Here is a 19,252-nt window from a genome sequence, read left to right on the forward strand (position 1 = left end):
TGTGCGAATTATAAACGGTTAATTTTGTGCAAATTAAATAAAAAGAAATGAGAATTTGCACGTGGAACTCGTTTTCTTACTTCCTTCTTGAGACCATGGGCTTCCTTTCCTCTCTTAGTACTCCTTTTCTCTCTCTTCATTCTTACGGCTATGGACGACCGACAGAAAGAGATTGAGAGAACACGAGGGATTCTTTTTTGCGCGCTACGTTCTGATCGTGGAGGACTAGACAAAAGAGAATAGCAGAGAAGGCCCTCTAGGGGCCTTTTTCTTGTTCGCCTTATTCGACCGCGGAGAACGAAAGAATTCAACTCGGAATATTTTCTTTGTTACGCAGGAAATTATTTGTTATCAATTATTTACTGCGTTGCTTGAGGGGTGAGCATAGAAAAATTAAGTATAATTATTTTACGAGATTTCTGAAAAATTTCGTTTCTCGACAGGTATTACAATAGCAAGAACAAATATATTTTCTTATTTCCTAGAGCTGTAATAAATTTAACAGGTTCAATTCTTCGCGCACATTACGTCAAGATCTACTGATATCACGGAAGAGAATCATATGTTCGAAAAATGCGAGTGAATTGTACATACGATATCTTTTCAAGGTCTCCTTTTTCTTTTTCTGCTACACCTCGATTGTTGTCGAAACTCACGGTGACGCGTCTGAAGGTGCGAAGTGAAAGGGAACTTGAATTTTCGAAGATCACTATGGAGGCACCTCTCAGCGAGAGAGGCAGTCGCCATTTCTCAGGAATGAGTCGGCCGAATATTTCAATCTGTATGCGTCCAACCATATATTCCGACGAAAAATGGAAAGGCGAGGAAGCGTGAAAGGAGAAAAAAAATGGGAGGGAGAAAACAGCGGTCGCTCGTTTGGCGAACGGACCCGCGAGAAAGAGTCTCACTCGAAAACGACGGAATTCGGCGGGAGAGCGTACCGGCCAACACGCCTCGCTTCGTAATAACGGGGTAAGCGAAAAAATAAGCGGTCGCGGAGAAGTGGCGCGGTTTTTCTTTCGTGGCATCCAAGGTCTCCCGCGTGCATATCTCACGCCGATTAATTGCGGCTGATTTTTATTTATTGCAAAAGTGCAAGGTGGCGCGCGCCGGTGTGCGTGCGTGGTTAATGATTATTGGCTCGCCGATATTCTCCGCGTGTGGAGAACGGTTTGCGATCGGCGGCGATCGCCGCGGCGCGCGTAACTCGCGCGCTCTCGCGTAGCAAGCTGTACGCGCACATACGCGCGCGAGATGGTAGAGTCTTCGTCATAATAATAAATTCTACGTAGCAACGTGACTTATCCGCGCCGCTCGCGGCTAAGTGCGCGCAATGATTGTTAATTGTCGACGCTGATACATACGCCAGATAGCGCACCCCGCTCCTCGAACGCTATATGTACTCCCGTTCCGATTCTTTCTGTGACGTCTGCGCTACCGTCCGTGTAAACAACCTGTTTGCGATAATTCGCTAATAAATTCAATAAAAAGAAAAATTATTGATCGTTATTCACTAAGGCGGTTTTTTAATGTAAAGACGTCATTGGCTTTATCAGATCGCCCCGATGATTTATCTGTGCTTCTGGGAAAAAAAATTAGCCAGTCTTACCGTTGGCTAGCACCGAATAAGTGTTTAATCTCGATTGAACCAAATAAATGTTTAATATCCGTTTCTACCAATGCAGATTAACTTATTTGATCTTGGTTTAAACTTACCGTTTATTTTTCGCTAATTTTAGGAACTAGAAAAAAAATGAAAAGAGTAAGTTAAACCGCGATTAAAGTTAATCTACATTGGTAGAAATGGACATAATCTAATCACACGTGCTTATTTTCAAGAATAGGTTGAATTACTTCTATAAGTTTCCGACCTTCCAGTTCCTTTACGAATGGAAATAGAATCGCTTTGCGCGTAACTCGTAAAAGTTCGCAATTATTACTCTCGTTTCGGTCGCACTCTCGTAAATACAGGCGCTAACGAAGCACTGAATCTCTACATTCATTTGTGAGCCTGTAACAAGCTCCGAAGCTGACATTTAGCTTATCCCTCCATTTTTTCGTTATGACCTTTGCCGCGTCTCTTCGGGTCCTCCTCTCGTTTTAATATATTATCACTTTGCGTATCCCCAGGCAATCTCGAGACAGAAGGAAAGTATGCGTATCCGGCAATCACGCCTTTTTCTCTTCCAATGCCTTTCGCAACGTTACAAACAAACGTGATTCATTCTCATTAATCTTTTTTACTTGCTGTTATCTTTATAGCGCAACTAGCGACACGATATCAATCAGTTTGCACTGCAACATAATATATTCCTAATCTCATGCGCGAACGTATGTAGTCACAGTACATAGCAATATTTTTGACACACTTTGTGAACATACCGAAGATACGTGTTAATGAAAAACATTAACAGCGAAGTTCCCACACCGACTTTCGTTCGTAACGTTGCGGTCGCATCTGCTATACGGATAGAACAAACCGCAAGAGGCATTGTGAGTCAATAATCAAAGAAAGGATGAATTACAACCTGTCTCGAATACACCGTCATTCACAACGACAGTGACACGGATAGATTTAATTATATATGTGAAATATGCGCGTGGGACTTGCGACGTAAACATATAATACTCAATCGCATATGATTATTCAAGAAAAATCAGGCTACGAGATGATATATAATACGAAAATTCTTCGCTAAATTATGTTATCATATACGCTTCTCCTTTCCATTAGGTAAAAATTCTGTTTGCACTGGCATCATTCCGATTAATTCCTCAATCAAGTCAATAGCCTGCTGTTTAGCATTGTATGATATAAATATTTAATGATTTCGCGGAATCTATGATGCAGGCGTATACTTTTTACTTTGTAAGAACAGTCGTATTGATTCAGGTTATCTGAATCTGAGAGTGAGAGGACAGCAGCATGCGAGATCGAAAGATCGGTTGGCGAACAAGTCGAGCGGATAGGAGGAAAATTCGAGAAACGTAGCGGAAAAGCGTGACTTACCCAGCGCGAAAGGACGCTGCGGCGGCGGTGAGTGTCAGTTGTTGCGCGGCTGCAGCTGCACCGGCGGTAGCCGGATCGGCCGCGACGAGCTCCGACAGCACGAGCACCGTCGTCGTGGTTGTCGCGGCGCCGCAATTCGGCACGGTCGCGTTGACGGCGTGGCGCACCGTCGGCGGCAGGTCGTCCTCGTGCTGCAACTGCAGCTGCGGATAGTGGTGCAGATGCAGGGCGGTCGCGGCGGCAGCCGTGGCGGCGGATCTCGGAGTGACGCAGGTCGGCGGCAGCAGGCCCGTCGTCCGCGTGACGCCGGCCGACGGCGGCGACGGTGACGGCGGTGGCGGCGGGTACTCGACCACCTGCACGCGGTCCGCGTGCTCGTTCTCGTAGATGATCTCCTTGTCGTGGGTATACATGACCGTTTTCTGCCCGTCGTTGTAGATCAGGTCGATCATCTTGTGCTCGCCGACGCCGAGCGCGTTGTTGCCCGCGGCAGCGGCAGCGGCGGCCGCCTCGGCGTCGGGAGTCACGCGGCCGTCAGGGTCGTCCGCGGCCGCGGCGCGTTGCTGCACGTCATCCGAATCGTTGTCCTGGATATGTTGCTGCTGCTGTTGCTGATGGTGATGATGATGGTGATGGTGATGGTGACGATGATGGTGATGGTACTTGTGGTGAAGCGTGTGCACGGCCGGTGGTTCGTGCAGATCGAGCACGTTCACCGGCTGCATGGTCGCCAGCAGGACCTGCTCGCTCTCGTTTTGATTTTGGTTGCTCAGAGAGGAGGACGCCGGCGAGACTGGTGCCTCCTGCACCTGTAAACGTAGATAGGTAGGGTCATTGTCGCGGCGTTATCGCAACGACTGCAATATCACCATTTCGATTTGTCGAATAGACGGTTGGATGCATAATCACGATTGTTGGTCGAGATATTATTCCAATGTTCTACGTGCAACGATCGTATATAACGATTTCAGTATCACGATAGATGAATTTATAGCATTATTTTTTTTATCGCGCCAGATTAAAATAAAAGAAAAGAACGCTATTGTGAAATCATGCTCCATAATCGAGCGGAGGTATTATGGTCGCATTACATCGAGTATTAACAACGAGACACCTTGATCTTTGCACAATACCAATCGCGCTCCGTTTTTTTCTTTTTACCGAAATAGCGCGTTCGTCATCGGTCGTATGCGCACAGGCTAGATTATTTACAAATACAATGGTAACGGAATTAAAACACAGCGCGCGGCCGGCGTTAATTTATTAATCGCCATTAACAGGCGCGTGGTTTACGACATTGGGATTTATACGCCCGAGCGCGCTCGGAGTCCTGGGCAACGCCATGCGTATGTTGCAACAGTCTACAACATTTTCGAACGCTATAATAACTCCGCGATAGAAATTATATTAATATCTTCGCGCGCGGTCCGAAGCGCGAGGCATTTCGTACTGTCAGACATCCTCCTCGTCATAATTAATCGTCCGTACGCTCGTTGCCTGTAACACGCGCGCCGAGAAATTCTTACAGTGTATTCAAAGATCAAACGATCATACGGGCACGATCTAGGTCCACTCACGGCTTACCGCGAGAGACGATCGCCATCGCGAGGCTGTCGGCCGTTTTCGTCACGATATTCAGGAAGGATTGGCAATGGTAGCTTTCATTTCCGAGAGAAGCTAGTAATTTTATCTCGCGCGACATCGGTATTACTTAATTGCCTCTACGAGCGTTTTATTTGCCGCGATTTATATTATCCCCCCGAAGTTCGCGCGTTACGTGATACGTTTTCACCGAGAGTTCTCCGAAAGACAGTCACGCGGAAAGGTGAGCCACGAATTAAGTTAGACGCACCGACAGATTACCGGTTGAATAATTTCATTTTCTTTTCTCCCGAATAAAAATATTCCCTTCGTTACACATTTATTATCGTACGAAATAATATTCCAATGTCTGGGAGATATTTTCTTCACGGGTTAATGTTCGATAAAATTGCAAAATTATACATGAGTTACAGAATCCCTGATGCGATTCAGAAGTTTTAGTGGTCGAACGTCGTGCGAAGGGAAGTCTCTTTAGATTTTACTGAAACCATTACTGGAAATATATTACTCGTAAAACAGATATCTTACATAAGTATACTTAATGGTCAGTTAAACGGCGACGGTCACTTTACTGATGCACTTATATCCTAGTATTCCCGAAGTTGGCGCGCACGGGAACCCCTGCGACCCGCATGAATAAGAATACGGTACAGTAATGACGTCGTTTGGAATTTCCCACGTGTCGCCGGATTATCGTGCTTTCTAGCCAGTAACATAAGTTATGGCGCGAAGTCTCTCTCTCTCTCCTTCCTTCTCCTTCTCTCTCCTTTCTTTTCTTTTTTCCTGGCAAAACCTCCGAGACCTCGAGAGCTGCCCGATGCCACACAGTCACCGCGGCATCATTCGTAACGTGACAGCGAGCGACGTGGCAATGCTATTAAGGCCCGTGCATATTGCAGCAGCCTGCAGTCGCAGCGATGGGTTCCGTCAATTAACATAATTAACAATATTATGAATCATCCTCTTAGTGCTCAGGCACCTCGCGCGTGGAGGTGCGCATGAATTACGCACGCCGTTAGCCTAAGCACAAAAATACACTCTTTTTCCTCTCTTTCTCTGTCTCCTCGTCTCCTCGGAAAGTATCTTTTTTTCCCCCCTTTGCTCATTTTCTACGGTGTGCGCGGGACTTAATCCCGAGTGTCACCGGTTCCTATATTTCCTCGTGTTGACCGTCGTAAATTCACCCGCTGATGAATAATCGCGATTCTACGATTAAGCGCGAGGATTAGCACGATGAAATACGGTTGGTAGGTACGGGTAAAATCGTTAATGGACGAACGCGAGCTCTCTGAATAGACCACACGTGTCTCCACGAGCCAAGGTAACAATGTTTATCTCGCGATTATGACTTTCTGCCGTACAGATGTGACAAACTTATTATTAATAACATCGTAATTTTACGCCTTTTGCCTGCTTTTTACGCGCAGAACTGCTTTATGATTTTATTTTTTGGAGGCTTCTCTTAACTACGCTTACGTTATTCGTATATTTTATCTGCATATGCATAATTTTAAATTAAATGCGTCGTATTAACGTTAATTCCGATTACGTAATGTAATTACAGATATTGTATAAATTCTCATTACATCTCCAATATCAGCACAATATCGATGGACACTTTTATTTGAGCATAAATAACTATTATTAAATAGGAAACGTATGTGTGTGTGTGATCACCTATGTTTTATTAATCGTTAATATCTAACATTTTCTTGTAATGGTACGATATGCTTTTATCTTATTATTTATTGCTAATTCTTCTCCAAATATCGACGTTTTTAAGAACCATGCAGAAATATGAGGAGCGTTATAATTCAATTTTATTTTCATATTTTACCGTGCCAGTAAATTCTTTATAGGTCTTAAAAACAAGACTCATAGACATCAGGCATTGTGTCGTGAGCGTCTAATGGACGAAACGGTCCTGATGTAACGGTAATCGCGCGAACGTCATAAAAACGTCAACTCGCCGCGAGCGGTTTTGCGGTTTCGCGAATTTCGACCGCCGCGCGCCGCGACGCGCGTTTCCCCGTAATTCCCCGATGTCGTTAGGAATCTCTGCGGATTCATTACTTAAAGTCGTCGAGCTACTGAGGCGCTATCCTTGACATCGCACCGCCGCGACACGCTCCATCGTCGGTGTCAAGGGGTCCCAGATACGCCGGCTGTGGGGACAATTAATCAGCCCGACCCGCGGCGAGTCCGCGACCGCGACACGAACCTCCCGCGGTCGTTACACGACATTAAGTACTCCGCGATGCGAATACCCGGCCGTGTACCGACTTCATTCGAAATCTAATACCACGTCAGTCGATGAAATTTATCGCGCTCGCAAGGCAAGCGGGATCGAACGCGCAGCCCCCCGTTCAACGGTGATCCGCTGGAACCGGAACCGCGCGTGGATCTATTCGTTTTTATTGCGTTTCGCGTACGGACAACCAACAACGGAGATGTAAATGGCAGCGGACGTCCAGCGTAAAAGTATAGATATTTTACGATCCCCCGGTATTGCCTTGCAAGTTATCGCTGTATTTATCGACTTACATTTAATCTGTCATTACACGAATCCGTTGATCTAATTCAGCATCTTGTAGCGCGTAGATTGGAATAATTCATTAAAGATGATTTATTTAAACGATACGATTAAATCCGAGTTTATTGAACTGTTAGCTACAGATAGGTACATCACGATCTGAATAAGAACAACGAAATTTTTTTATATGTATCTACATTTTTACAATTGTATCACTCGTCCTTTAATGATAACGAGAAACGCTATCATTAAATTTATTTTACACAAGAAACAAGGACGGCCGTTTCTCACGTATCGCCCGAATGTTATCCAATCGCGACAAAACTTCCGAACAAGACAGACGATCGCGATTTCGCGAGTAGCTCGAAATGACTACCGCGAATCCTACGGATCGCCGTCGCGCGGTCAGCTCGTTTAGGATGCTGCGCGTCCTCTTTACACGCAAGAAGTCCTTCATAATAACAGTTAATTGGCCGGCCGGTCTCTGCGCTCGTGAGAGTTCATGCCGGACAGTAGTCCAACGTGTCTGTCGGTCGAATGGCCCCCGTCCGTCCGTCCATGGCTAAAACTCGCGGATACTCGAACGTCTTTCTCGTTTCTTACCCGTCCGCCGCGCCGTAGGCTGCGAATCGCGCGCGTATACCTACATCCCCCTTGCAACGTGCAGTTATTGCCGATCGCGACGCGGTACGCAGCTGCGTGCAACGCGGATGTAGATACGTGGAATCGTTAGATGCTTTTCTTTCGCGGTATACACGTACGTGTCTTAGGGGTACGATTCCTCGTCCGTTTGCCGTAACGGCCGGAATATCCTAACCATTCGCTTTTTATAATCGTAAACATTATCGCTCGTTGCATTACCTCTAGCGAGGATTGCCGATATCTATTGGTCTTCGGGTTACAATACATTGGCGTTCCGTTAGTGATTCATCAACCGTTAACTGAATTAACAAATAAAACTTGATAGACTCAGAATAAATTAAAAATCCAACAAGCGTAAAGATATTTTCTTTCCAGAAAACGATAAAGAGTCGAGACTTTTAAACCGCGAGCTGCAGACTGTGTCGTTTGTGCTATCGTGATGCGTCTAGACAACAGCTCGTAAAGCAACTTTTTTTTTCCACTACTTTATGATGTTAATGCTCTCAGTTGCACGCGTAAGAAACGCCAGTCTTAACTTGAGTGCGTTAATTGCAACAAAAATTACAGCGATCGTAGTTTCAGTGAAATTTTTCTCTTGCATTATACTTACTGTTCAGTGTTCATCGAATGTCCCGATATGGCTCGTTTTATCGCCTTCGATAATCGTACAGTGACGCGGCTCGAATAACATTGCCGCGGCTGTACTCCAATCTTTTATATAACTTAGATATTGAGTATTTCGCAAACGTCTGATATACGCGGAGGATCAAAATATCTGGCTTAAGTTTATTAATCTTGCGCGCGTACCGCGCGCACGGCTTATTTAATTAACGTCATCGCTGGTTATCGCTTATCATCCATTCATCAGGCGCTCCCCTTTTTGCCGCGAGTTTATTTCGCAAGCAAAATATTTCGGCGCGCCGGTGTGTGTGTGCGTGTGTGTGCGCATGCTTATTTTCGATACATTTTTCTTGCACGCTTTCAATCTCGTTTTTGTGATTGGTATGAGTCATTTGAATCGAGAAAAGATTTGCGTGCGCGAATTACAGGGACTTTCCTTGTCTCTCTTTTTTTTTCTTTTACCTACCATGCAATAATGAATCGGTTAACGAAAAAGTTAATGAAGATACAAAATGACCAGTCGCTCGGAATTCTATTAAAGAGCCTTTACTTCTTATCTCCATAATGAACGGCGCGATCATCGACGAGGGTTCCCTTCGTTTGGCCATCAGGTACGAGAAATCTGAAGAGTCATCACTGCGCACAGCGAATCTCTTCCTTCGTCCAGTCCTGTCCGCAGGTAGATAGGTAGAGATCCCATCACGTATACGAAGAGACGAATGGACGATTAACGTATCGTTCGCGTCTACGATGTGAGGATGTCGAAGTCTCCGCAGAGACATCGGCGCGTATATATAAATCCACAAATGACGGAAAACAGACGCGGCCATTCACGTCACCGATGAAGAAGCGCACGTTCTCTTTTTCGATCCGGAAGCGCGATAATATTTACACGGCTACTTGAACACCCGGTATGCTTGTGCACTTGCGATGCTTGTCGTAAACAGATTTAACCGGCGTATTAAAAGGCGCCAGCCGCAGGTGCCAAACGGGTCGTCCTTATTTTCGTCTTTCTACGAGATTTATGCGCGCATATTTACACGCGACGTTTAAGGAGAGCAAAATGCAAATGACTTTTTTTTATTAATCTTCGTATAGGGTCCACTGATGGTATCTTAAATCCTCGTGATTTTCCTCGCTTAAACGTTTTATCTTACTGCAAAAACTTTTTTTCCTGATTTTTTGTGCTATTTGCACATTATTGGCGCAATAATAATATTACACAAATCATTGCGTGGCTATCTTTTTCATCTTTATAATTAGGATTATCTTATTGGAGAGAGAAGGGAAGAGAAAGAAGAAGTTTTGTTTTATTGGTCAATTTTTAAGTTGCTGTATCGTTTAATTGCGATCTTTATATTCTTTTTATAGTCGGATAAAACAACACAAGTCGAGAAGCTGGACGCTCTTTAGTTTTAAAATATTCAATCTGCGTCATAGAGGCCGCGAATCACACGCAATCCGGGCCAAAATAGGCCCATAATGTGCCCGCGGGGATTTATCCATAACCCGTCGAGCTATTAAGATTCTTGGAGAACGGCTTACGTGCCATACTCATGCTTCTCATTGTAGAGCGTCGTATCGCGAGTAATGGGGTTGATCAATGCATTTCACTTTCGTACGACGGAGGCTCTTTGAAGCTACAAAAACTCGAAGCTACCCGCGGCGATTTGAATTAAATTTTCATGAAAACGCGCACGCTCTTCTGCTTTCGAAAGTTGTCTTATTGCATCGGAAATGAGTTTGTATCATAAAATATTACAATCAAAAGTAAAAACCGTATCAAATTTTTTAAACAGTTGTTCAACAGATTTCTATTATTGAGGAATTCGAACTATAAAAGATTTTGCGTTATTAATGAAACGCCGGCTATAACAGAAATCTTAGCAATTTAAAACAAGTAAATTGAATAATAAAATACGAATATAGTACTTTAGAATACTCGGTTTAGCATTATTTCTTTCAGGAACTTCAAATTGATTCTAAAGCTAATTCTTTCGGATCCATACTATTTTCAAAGAATTTTGTATTTTTGAGGTGTTCAATGCTCGCTTTTAAACCGTAAAATCAAAAATCCACAAAGACTTTAAGTCATTAAAAGCCGATTTTAGTTTCGTATACAGACTCGTACATCATTCAGAAATCTTGGCGTCTCGGGACTTTTCTCAAAAAATCTCTTCATGATTGTTAATAATCCAGCGGTCTACCCTCATTATTTCGCGCAACAGGGTGCTGTCGGGATAAACAGAGAAAGGTGGTGCGAGTAAAAGAATAATAAATGAGGAAAAAGGTCACGATTTTATAAAAGAAAAAGGGAACAGGTAGATGAAACGATAATCTATGTGGTGGATTATGTCATTGTGTTATTATTTTAGTTATGAAGTGTTAGAATCTTTGGAGTTTGCGTAATAAAAAAGTAAACACACGCACACATCTCTTTATATTCTTTTTAAATCCTTTTAAAGATTAGAATAGAAATAGACGTTTAATTAGTCTCCATTTATGTCACAAAAATAAAATATTAGTCAGAAAAATTATAAATTTTCTACAGATCTTAAATTGCCGACTACGTCGCCTATTTAATTTTTGTATATCGTTTAACATAAAATAAGATTGTCTAATTTTAATTCGCCTCTGTATTGAGCTTACACCATTACTTTATGGAAATATTCTCATAATCAGACAATTTTATTTAATAATAGATGTACCATGTAAAAATATTTGGCACTAAGTTTTATTATCCGAAAGTAAGGGTTTGTCACTGACCGGAGACAGAGTGCAGGGTGCATTATCGGCCTCGTCGGTGCACGTCGACATTCTCCGGCGCCGTCTTCCGTTTCTCTTTTCTCTCTTCGTACTGCTAAATCCGCTTAAAACGCGTGGTCGGCTGAATTATCGTTGTCTTAGGACTCGCAGTTCTCTTTCGACGGTGAAACCCTTCAGCCTGATCTAGTCTTCGACTAGATGTCTACGTCTATGTAAATATTTAGGCATCGAGTATTATATCACAGGTTGCTGAGGGTTGTATGGCACGTTGTTTGAAGAACAGCGGGCGGTAAAAATCTGCAAGAAACAGAAAGAAAGGTGCTTATCACGACTACCGAAAGGTTTATCACGACTACCGACATCATTATTCATCTTCAACATTAAATAATTTACAGCCGCTGATGACTCGTTACAAATAGATTTCCTTCTATTTGTCTGTTCACGAGTAATCTAATTGTGTGCATTTAACGTAAGCGTAAAGAATGAGATGAACTGGCAATCGACGACTGTTAGGGTGAAATGCAAGTGTAAACAGGTAACCCTATGTTTTCCTCGCATAGCAAGCAGAACCGGAGAATCCGCGTCTCGGTTTCGCCACGTGGCTCGCCAGGAGAAGGAGAAGCGTCACGCACGCGGGACACGTACTCCCGCGATTGGGAAACCGGAACCCGCGCGCGAATGAGCGAGCAGGTTCGGCGTTATTCACTTATCGCCGGGCGAGGATCCGCGCGAATGTCGGTCAACCAGTCTGACACCGCGAATTCTACGTCCTCGCGCGCGGTCTCGTCCAGGTGGATGGTTAGCAAAACCAGTCGGTTTGCTCTTCTCTCTGACTCGCCCATCTGCTCCTACTACTACGGCGGAGTAAGCGCGCGTGAGCGCGCGTGGAGGAGGGCGCGCGCGTAAAACTGGAATTCAGCTCGCGGGCACTGCTCTGACGGATAGACAGGTATAATAATAGACGTAACGAGGAAGCCGGACCATCGAGAGTGAACACACAAGACGGTGCTGGTTCTCACCATCTCTCTCTCTCTCTCCAGCTTCCTGTCTCTTTCTCTTTCTTGGACCACGCGTCGTCAATAATGGAGACGCGGTGATGTTCGCGAGGAAGGAACAAGACTGGTTGTTAGAAAGATAGAGAGAGAGACGGAGAGGAACAGAGAGATACGTCGAAGAGGGTGGCGGCGGGAAGTAGGTAGGTAGGTATCTACCTACTACGCGGAAGAAGGAGATTGGGACGACCGGGGAGAAGGAGTAGGTACGCACGGGGCCGGTATACAACCGCGAACCGGAGACGAGAAGCCAGAGAAGCAGGTTCAGAGGAGCCGGTCTAACCTGATTCTCAAAGGGAACCCTGCATCAGATTGGACCCACCACCGTGGGTCCGTTTGTATTTCAAGTACCTGTACGCCCTCGCCTCGCGTCAGTGGACGATGCCTCCGGAGAACGGAGGACTCCGTCGAGTCGTACAAAGAGGAGGAAGCGTCTTCCTCTGTCGACGAGTCGCGCGAAGGCGATGTGTCTATCAGAGGCCAGACGCCTCGATCGTGCGTTGCACCTGCCGCCAATAGATCCTAGACCTGCCATCACGGCGGTGTGCATCGCGGCGGTGTTGCAGTCGCGGCGACCGCGATTCGGCCGGTTAGAATCGTCCATGGCGCGCAGCTGCAACGGCTGCAATTGCCGTTAAAGTGTATTGAGAGTGAAATTCTAGAGATTCTAGTGAGAGTTTCCAGATGATTCCCTTTGGGTACGGTGTGGACGTCGAGCCTCGGAAATGGAATTTAATATAATACGAAAGGATACTTCTTTTACCTGTGGTACGGTACGTAAAGAACGTACCATAATGGACCATAACGTATCGTAACGATTTTTAAACTACAGTTTGGTTCTAAAACCTTCTTTCTTATGGTCGACCGTGGTGATTGGTCTATTATTTTCTTTTGAATTTTTGTATGGCTTTTGCCGAATGACCTACACTTGCTGGAGTAGTGAAATTGGATTTGGGATAATCAATAAGTTTTATAGACTTTTGTAAAATTTTAAAATGCAAGGATTTGTGTAAAGTATGTCTCAATAGTTTCTAAGTAAAACGATTAGAGCATGTTGCTGAAAAAAAAGATCCAATAACGACAATTTTCTAAGTAACTTATTCACATGTATATATGTATTGAATATATTTATATAATATTAAAGAGAATTAAATTATGAAAAAAGTAACTGCGATTCTGATTATATTTGTAGCGATGAGTATGCATATATTTTTTTGTTAATTCTAATTATTAGTTTATGCTTTAAATTCGAGTACAATGATGAAATAAAACGAAGTTGTGTTATTATAAAAATCATTTATTAATGAGCCTTTCTGTTTGCTGAAAAATAGTATAGTCACATGAATAAGTTCTGCAAATATATGCATGCTTACTCTTACATTTCTATGAAATATCTTCAGTAAAGAATTTATCTAGGAATTCTTGCTATCTCTCTAATAGCCATAGCGTGTATCGCAATATTGTAAAAGGTAAAACGCGTTAAAATGTTGATAAGCGACATACGACTGCAAATAACCAAAAAGAGGATACGAAGCACTTCACCGGCAAGATATCGCGCGGTAAATCTCACATGGGCCGCACATCTTCGCGGGCCTCACTTGCTCATCGGTAGGTCACCTGCGCGTCACCTGTGCGTCATCGCGCAGGTAGCCTCCAGCTATTGACGAAGCCGTGCGCTATAGTAAGGCCTAGACTATCGTAATAAAACGATGTGAAGACAATACTCACTCATTGGGATCGTAATAGAAGGGAGGGAGAAGTGTCGTTGAGCGGTACAGCAGCCGGCGCAATCAAAAGTCCGGCTGATCCGGTGATGGTTGCTTTATCGGCGAGGTGGATTATCACACGTGCATGTGTACGAGGGGAGACGAGAGGGGGAGGTAGAGTAGGTGGTAGAAGTCACGAGGGGGCTAGTGGGGTGGTGGGGTGATAGAGGGGGGGAGGTGGGGACCAACTACAAACTACTGAGTGTCCCTCCTATGTTCTGGATCACATCTCAACGGATGATAGTGTCACCACCTTCTCCATAGACCGAGGCGTCCGTCGTCTTGGCGAATTCGTTGATGTTGGGACCACTCTTCTCTCGGGGGCACCCTTCGCCGGGGGCCCGCGGTTCTTCGCTTGGTTGACTCTCGTTCTTCACCGGTGAAGCTGTTGGTTCTACGAAATATCTCGGTAAGAAGCTCTACCTTGAGCGACGTCGTCTGTTCACCTGATATCACAACCGCGATTCACTACGCGCACATTATTACGTTGACATTTCTCCGAGTCTCGAATGTCACATTCGGTCGTTCTGCACTGGTTTCGGTTTCTTTCAAGCGTACCGTTCGATCGTCTACGAATTTGTTCGTTAGGGTCCTGTTGGACTTGTCCGTATCCTGTTTATACTTTCAATCGCATAATCGCGCACCGGCTTGACACACACTCGCACGTTCACGCGCGCGACAACGGTGACGACGGCGCACGTTACCGTCGCATACAATCACTCGGAAACTTGGAAACTTGGGAACCGAACTATATAAACTAAACAAAAGATCCTGCCGGAATTCGAAGGTTTTTAATAAAAGAGACTAGGCTTCACTAAAACTCCGTCTGAAGCAGCAGGTAGTATTTTAACCTTTAAAACTTTGGGTTGGTCCACCAAACCCAGCAGCTTCACGGTGCTGTCTCGGATCGTTCTTTCCTCTCGAGATACGGCAATATGGCCGTCGCCGCCGCCGCCTCCCAGCATCACGCTCTTAGCTCCGTGCTTCGGATCCCCCCCCTCCCTTCCATTCGCGTCTCACACACGCTCGCGCGTCTCTCTACCTCCTGCCCCCTGTCTCTTTCTCTCTCCCACTCGTTCTCATTCGCATGTTTTCCGTCTACGGCCTTTCAGCCTCCCTCGCTCCTGAGCCTCGTCCTCCTCTCCTCACTCTCGCTCTTCCGTTTACCTGCGGACCGCATAACGCCTTCCCTTCGAGACTATCTCCCTTCGGCGTTTGCTTTTTTTATTTCTCTTTCTCTTTCTTCCGTTCACCGTTTCTTTGCCCTCCCACTTCTGGTGGAGAAAGAGAGAGAGATGAAGAGAATGGTAGAGGACTCTCAAGCTCCTCTGAGCCATCTTTTCTCTCTCCTTCGCTCCACGTATTCTCCCGAGAGGGACGGTGAGAGTGAGAGCTTCGAGACGATCGCAAAGTACAAGTGGATAAGAGACACTGCCGAGAGAGAGAGATAGAGAGAGAGGGAGAGAAAGACAGATGGATATTGTAGGCGCAGGTAGGAGAGGCGCGGCAGTGGGGTTACGCAGGTAGCTAACGCGACAAGGACGGTCTCATGGGTCTCGCCGACGAGTGTGACCAGGACGGAACTATCGTCTCCGCGACGAGTTGCACAGATACAAACAGAACATCGAATCATCAACAAGGCGGGATCCTGGCCACCCGGCATTATCGTGTTTCTACAGTCATCTCTCTCTAACGCGTCGCTTCTTCATCTCCCTCTCTCCGTTCAATCATCTGCAAGAGAGATACCTGACGAGAGTTGTAACGGGAGGAACGTAGACGATCGCGGTGTACGCACACGTGCATTATCATTTCTCTTCGTTCAGCTCCACCGTCTTTCTGGCTCTCTCTTTCTTCTGCCCTCTTTCCCTCTGCCTCCTCTTCTTCTCTTTCTCTCTCTCTTTCTTTTCCGTTCTCTCGCTGGTTCCAGCTTCGAGCCGCCTTGCTAACTTGAGAAGGATACACGCGGTCGAAGATCCTTAAGCGGGACGAAGACGACTGCGCAGACGTACGTTATCGCCGGCGTCTCGGCGTCCTTCTTACTTCGGATTTCATTTTCGTAGCTCTGTCCCGCTTCGGCTTTACTACCTTGAGAAGGGTAGCCGCGGGGAGGACTGCGATAGGAACGAGAAGGAGGACACGCACATGTAAGATTATCGTATCCGAGCTCTGGCCTCCGCCTTCCATCTCCTTTCCCCTTACCCTCCTCGCTTCGATTTTATAACGCTCGCTCTTTATCTCGCCACCTTGAGAAGGATATCCACATACCAAACTGTATCCGAAAGGGATATCTAATAGAAGGACGTAAAGTCATCTCGCCGAATGTACGCGCTAAATAGGCCGATGGCAGATGCCTATTATCGGACGGAAAGGCATCCTTAGATATATCTATTTAAATTTTTATTTTGCAATATCTTTTTTATTCGGCTTATCGCTACGCACGCTATAAAGAAAGCCTCTGCCTGAAACTATCCGCCTTAGATGATCGAGGCATCTTCCCGAGTCATCGCGAGACAGACGCGCACACGCACATACAACTCTTTCCTCTCATCTCTCTCTCTCGCCGAATGAAAGAGAGAGAAAGAGAAAGAAAGAGAAAAAGAGCTTCTTCTTTATGGAGAGGAGAGCTCTATATCGTCTCGCGCGTCTCTTCCTCCTTTCTTTCTACCGCGCCATTGCGAGAAGGATATCCACGAGGGAGATCGGCCGATGGTGGGACGGAGAAAAGAAGTACGTTCATATATGTATGTCCGATTGATTCTCTCTTATACGGGGCACGCGGTAAGAGACGTCTATGCTGGACGCCAGATGCCGAAGAGAGCGAAGCTGCTGCTGGTGCTGCTGGCGTAGTCGCGCGAACGGAGATGGACTCGGGATCGAAAGAGCGAGAGATACGAGGCGGGAATGTTGTGGAGGGAGGGAGGATGGAAGAGGAGGGCGTGTGCGTGATGAGACGAAGAGAAGGAAAGATGAAGAGAGGGAGAGAGAGAGAGAAACAGAGGAAGAGGAGGAGGAGAAGGAGGAGAAGAAAAGGAGAAGCCGTACGAGCGACGAAGAGAACGGGCGTTGGCTACGCGCACGAAGGGAGATTAAAAGGAGAAAAAGAAGAAGATGGAATTAAAAGATGAAAAAAAGGAGGGAGTCAGGGAGTCAAAGGGAGGGAGAGAAAGAGGCAGGAGGGAGGAACACGAGGAGGGAGAGAGAGACCTCGTGAAAAATGAGCACCCAGCGAGAGAGGACAGCCTCGGGCTACGTCGCACGATGCGACCCTGCTCAGGGAGGGATTCGTTCCTCGTTCGTGGGCTCCGAACGCGCCGCGTATGTGGATCCAACGAAATCGACGCGTTTAATCGCTCTAGCCCGAGCGTTTTCCTCGGAGAATTTTGAGAGATACGAGCCACGCGGCCTAGACCGATTCGAATTCTTCGGATTACACCGACCCTTTTCTTCGGAGATAGCCCGAACGTGACGCTTTCCGTGGCGGATGAAGATAATTTGAACTCGCGCGCGCCTCTTTCCGTGGGAATCGTCACGATCTCCGCACGCTTGTGTGCAGCGTGGGTGGCTGCGCGCACACTTGCGTAGGTGGATCGAGTGGCAAAGTAAAAGAGAAGGAGGGAGAAGCAACGAATCTCTGAGAGGGGTGGAATCCCGTGCGCGCGGGTTGAGATATTTCTCTTCTGATTTTTTAGTTCCATTTTCGCGGTCCATGGCGTATTTGCGTAGCGAATTAGGTGCGAGTGTAATCGCGCATCGACGTACGCGCCAGCAGAAGTAACTGGCGGACCATCTTTCAGCATCGTGCTCGCGCTATCGGCGAAGAATCGGTCCCGGACGAGCGCGCGTTACGCGCGCGCGGCTTTCTAACGTCGACCTCGTGAAAGCAGATCGAAGTCCGATCCTCGCCGAGAAAATCCCTCTCTATTCATCGTATCTATCGACGCGCGCGCGTAGTCGTAAAGTCGCCTTCCGCGCCCACCTTCCCGCCGTATATTTCTCGCACCGACAGAATAAAACGCGCTCACCGGCCACATTTATGCAGATCGCAAAGCGTGTCGGAAAATTTGCGAGGACGTATCCATAATTCAATTCGATCAAAGACAAAGTTTACTTTTAGAGTGACAATGTATAGAGTGGTTCGATACTTTTCGATAGTTTTCTCAACACTACATCACCGTCACGCTTTGACCTATTTTAGTAAAATATTGCCTAAAGTTTTTGCTCTCGCAGGCAAAAACGCTCCTTTCAAAGAATATCAAAGTTTATTTGAAATATATTATTTCGTCAACACAATCTAGTAAATTGAAAAAGAGATATCTTTCCACAATTTATGTACATATTTTCGCAATAGGGAAATTGCCGCTGGTATTCGAGAAGGGGTTAAAGTTGCGCGCGGTTGTGAATACATCATATGCTCGTTTCAGCAGAAGCATCCACGGACGATTCTGTCGTAGGTCGCGTCACCCGTAATTACGCACATCCCTCTGCATATACTCGCCGACATGTTATTATCGGCGAAATGCGCGTTCTCCTTGGCAAAACGCTCATTTGTCACGTGTGCCGGGATAGAAGGGGTGAAGAGCGCGAAAATCATGCTCGGTTCATTATAATCTTATCGTACCTGCGCATTCCCGCCTCTTCAGCACGAGCGAGACAAAAACCGCCGATTCTTGCTCGTATCTCTGGATCGCTTCGTCCTTGTATTTTTTTGACAACGGACTTTCCGATTGTCATAATTGATTCTCATGAAATAGAATAGCTTGACGTAAGAATAGAATAACTTCAAGAAAATAACGGCTAATGTACAAAGAATGGACCTATTGTGCAGAGCTTAAATAAATTTCAAGGATCTTATTTTGTTTTATAACTCTCAGACTTATGCCGCACTTGGTGATAATGTCTTATATTGATAAATGGTCCCAAACAGATTCATTTTATATACTTAGCAAAGTCAAAGCGTATTCTAGTTTCTTTTTCGCACATAATTATTGTTGGATGAAGTATGAGATTTTAGATTTCTTTTTTCAGATATAAAAAGACTACAGTAAAATAGTTTTATTTTATTTTACATGTATCATGTCCTTTCTCACGTTAAATATGGCAGAATAAAATAGTCATATAAACTAATAATTTCAAACCTCTAATATATATAAAAAGATTTCTGTAAAAAATATAAATGAGTAGAATATAAAATAACATTGAGATAATTTTAATGATATGCTAAGAGTATCGAGAGAGTTATGGCTGAGTACCTATTGATACA

At 45.4% G+C, this 19,252-nt stretch overlaps 2 protein-coding genes and 1 long non-coding RNA gene across 7 annotated transcripts in view; 2 read left to right on the forward strand and 1 right to left on the reverse strand.

The window, feature by feature from the left end:
* Window positions 1–15,164, reverse strand: part of Grh (grainy head) — a 112,194-nt gene extending 97,030 nt beyond the window's left edge. For both annotated transcript variants that reach the window (XM_071787094.1, XM_071787095.1), the window contains exons 1-3: window positions 13,955–15,164; window positions 11,175–11,471; window positions 3,011–3,819 (exon numbers count right to left, since the gene is read on the reverse strand). In XM_071787094.1, the coding sequence (XP_071643195.1) occupies window positions 3,011–3,819; window positions 11,175–11,225 (860 nt within the window). In that variant the 5' untranslated portion in view covers window positions 11,226–11,471; window positions 13,955–15,164. The remainder of the gene's footprint in view (window positions 1–3,010; window positions 3,820–11,174; window positions 11,472–13,954) is intronic.
* Window positions 1–19,252, forward strand: part of Gwl (serine/threonine-protein kinase greatwall) — a 182,254-nt gene that overhangs the window by 122,318 nt on the left and 40,684 nt on the right. The window lies entirely within an intron of this gene.
* LOC139818411 (uncharacterized) lies at window positions 14,269–19,039 on the forward strand. The gene is made up of 2 exons (XR_011733425.1): window positions 14,269–14,401; window positions 15,920–19,039. It is a non-coding gene; the product is annotated as an uncharacterized lncRNA (long non-coding RNA).

This window comes from Temnothorax longispinosus, chromosome 8 (assembly GCF_030848805.1).
Source record: "Temnothorax longispinosus isolate EJ_2023e chromosome 8, Tlon_JGU_v1, whole genome shotgun sequence".
NCBI classification, from domain to species: domain Eukaryota; kingdom Metazoa; phylum Arthropoda; class Insecta; order Hymenoptera; family Formicidae; genus Temnothorax; species Temnothorax longispinosus.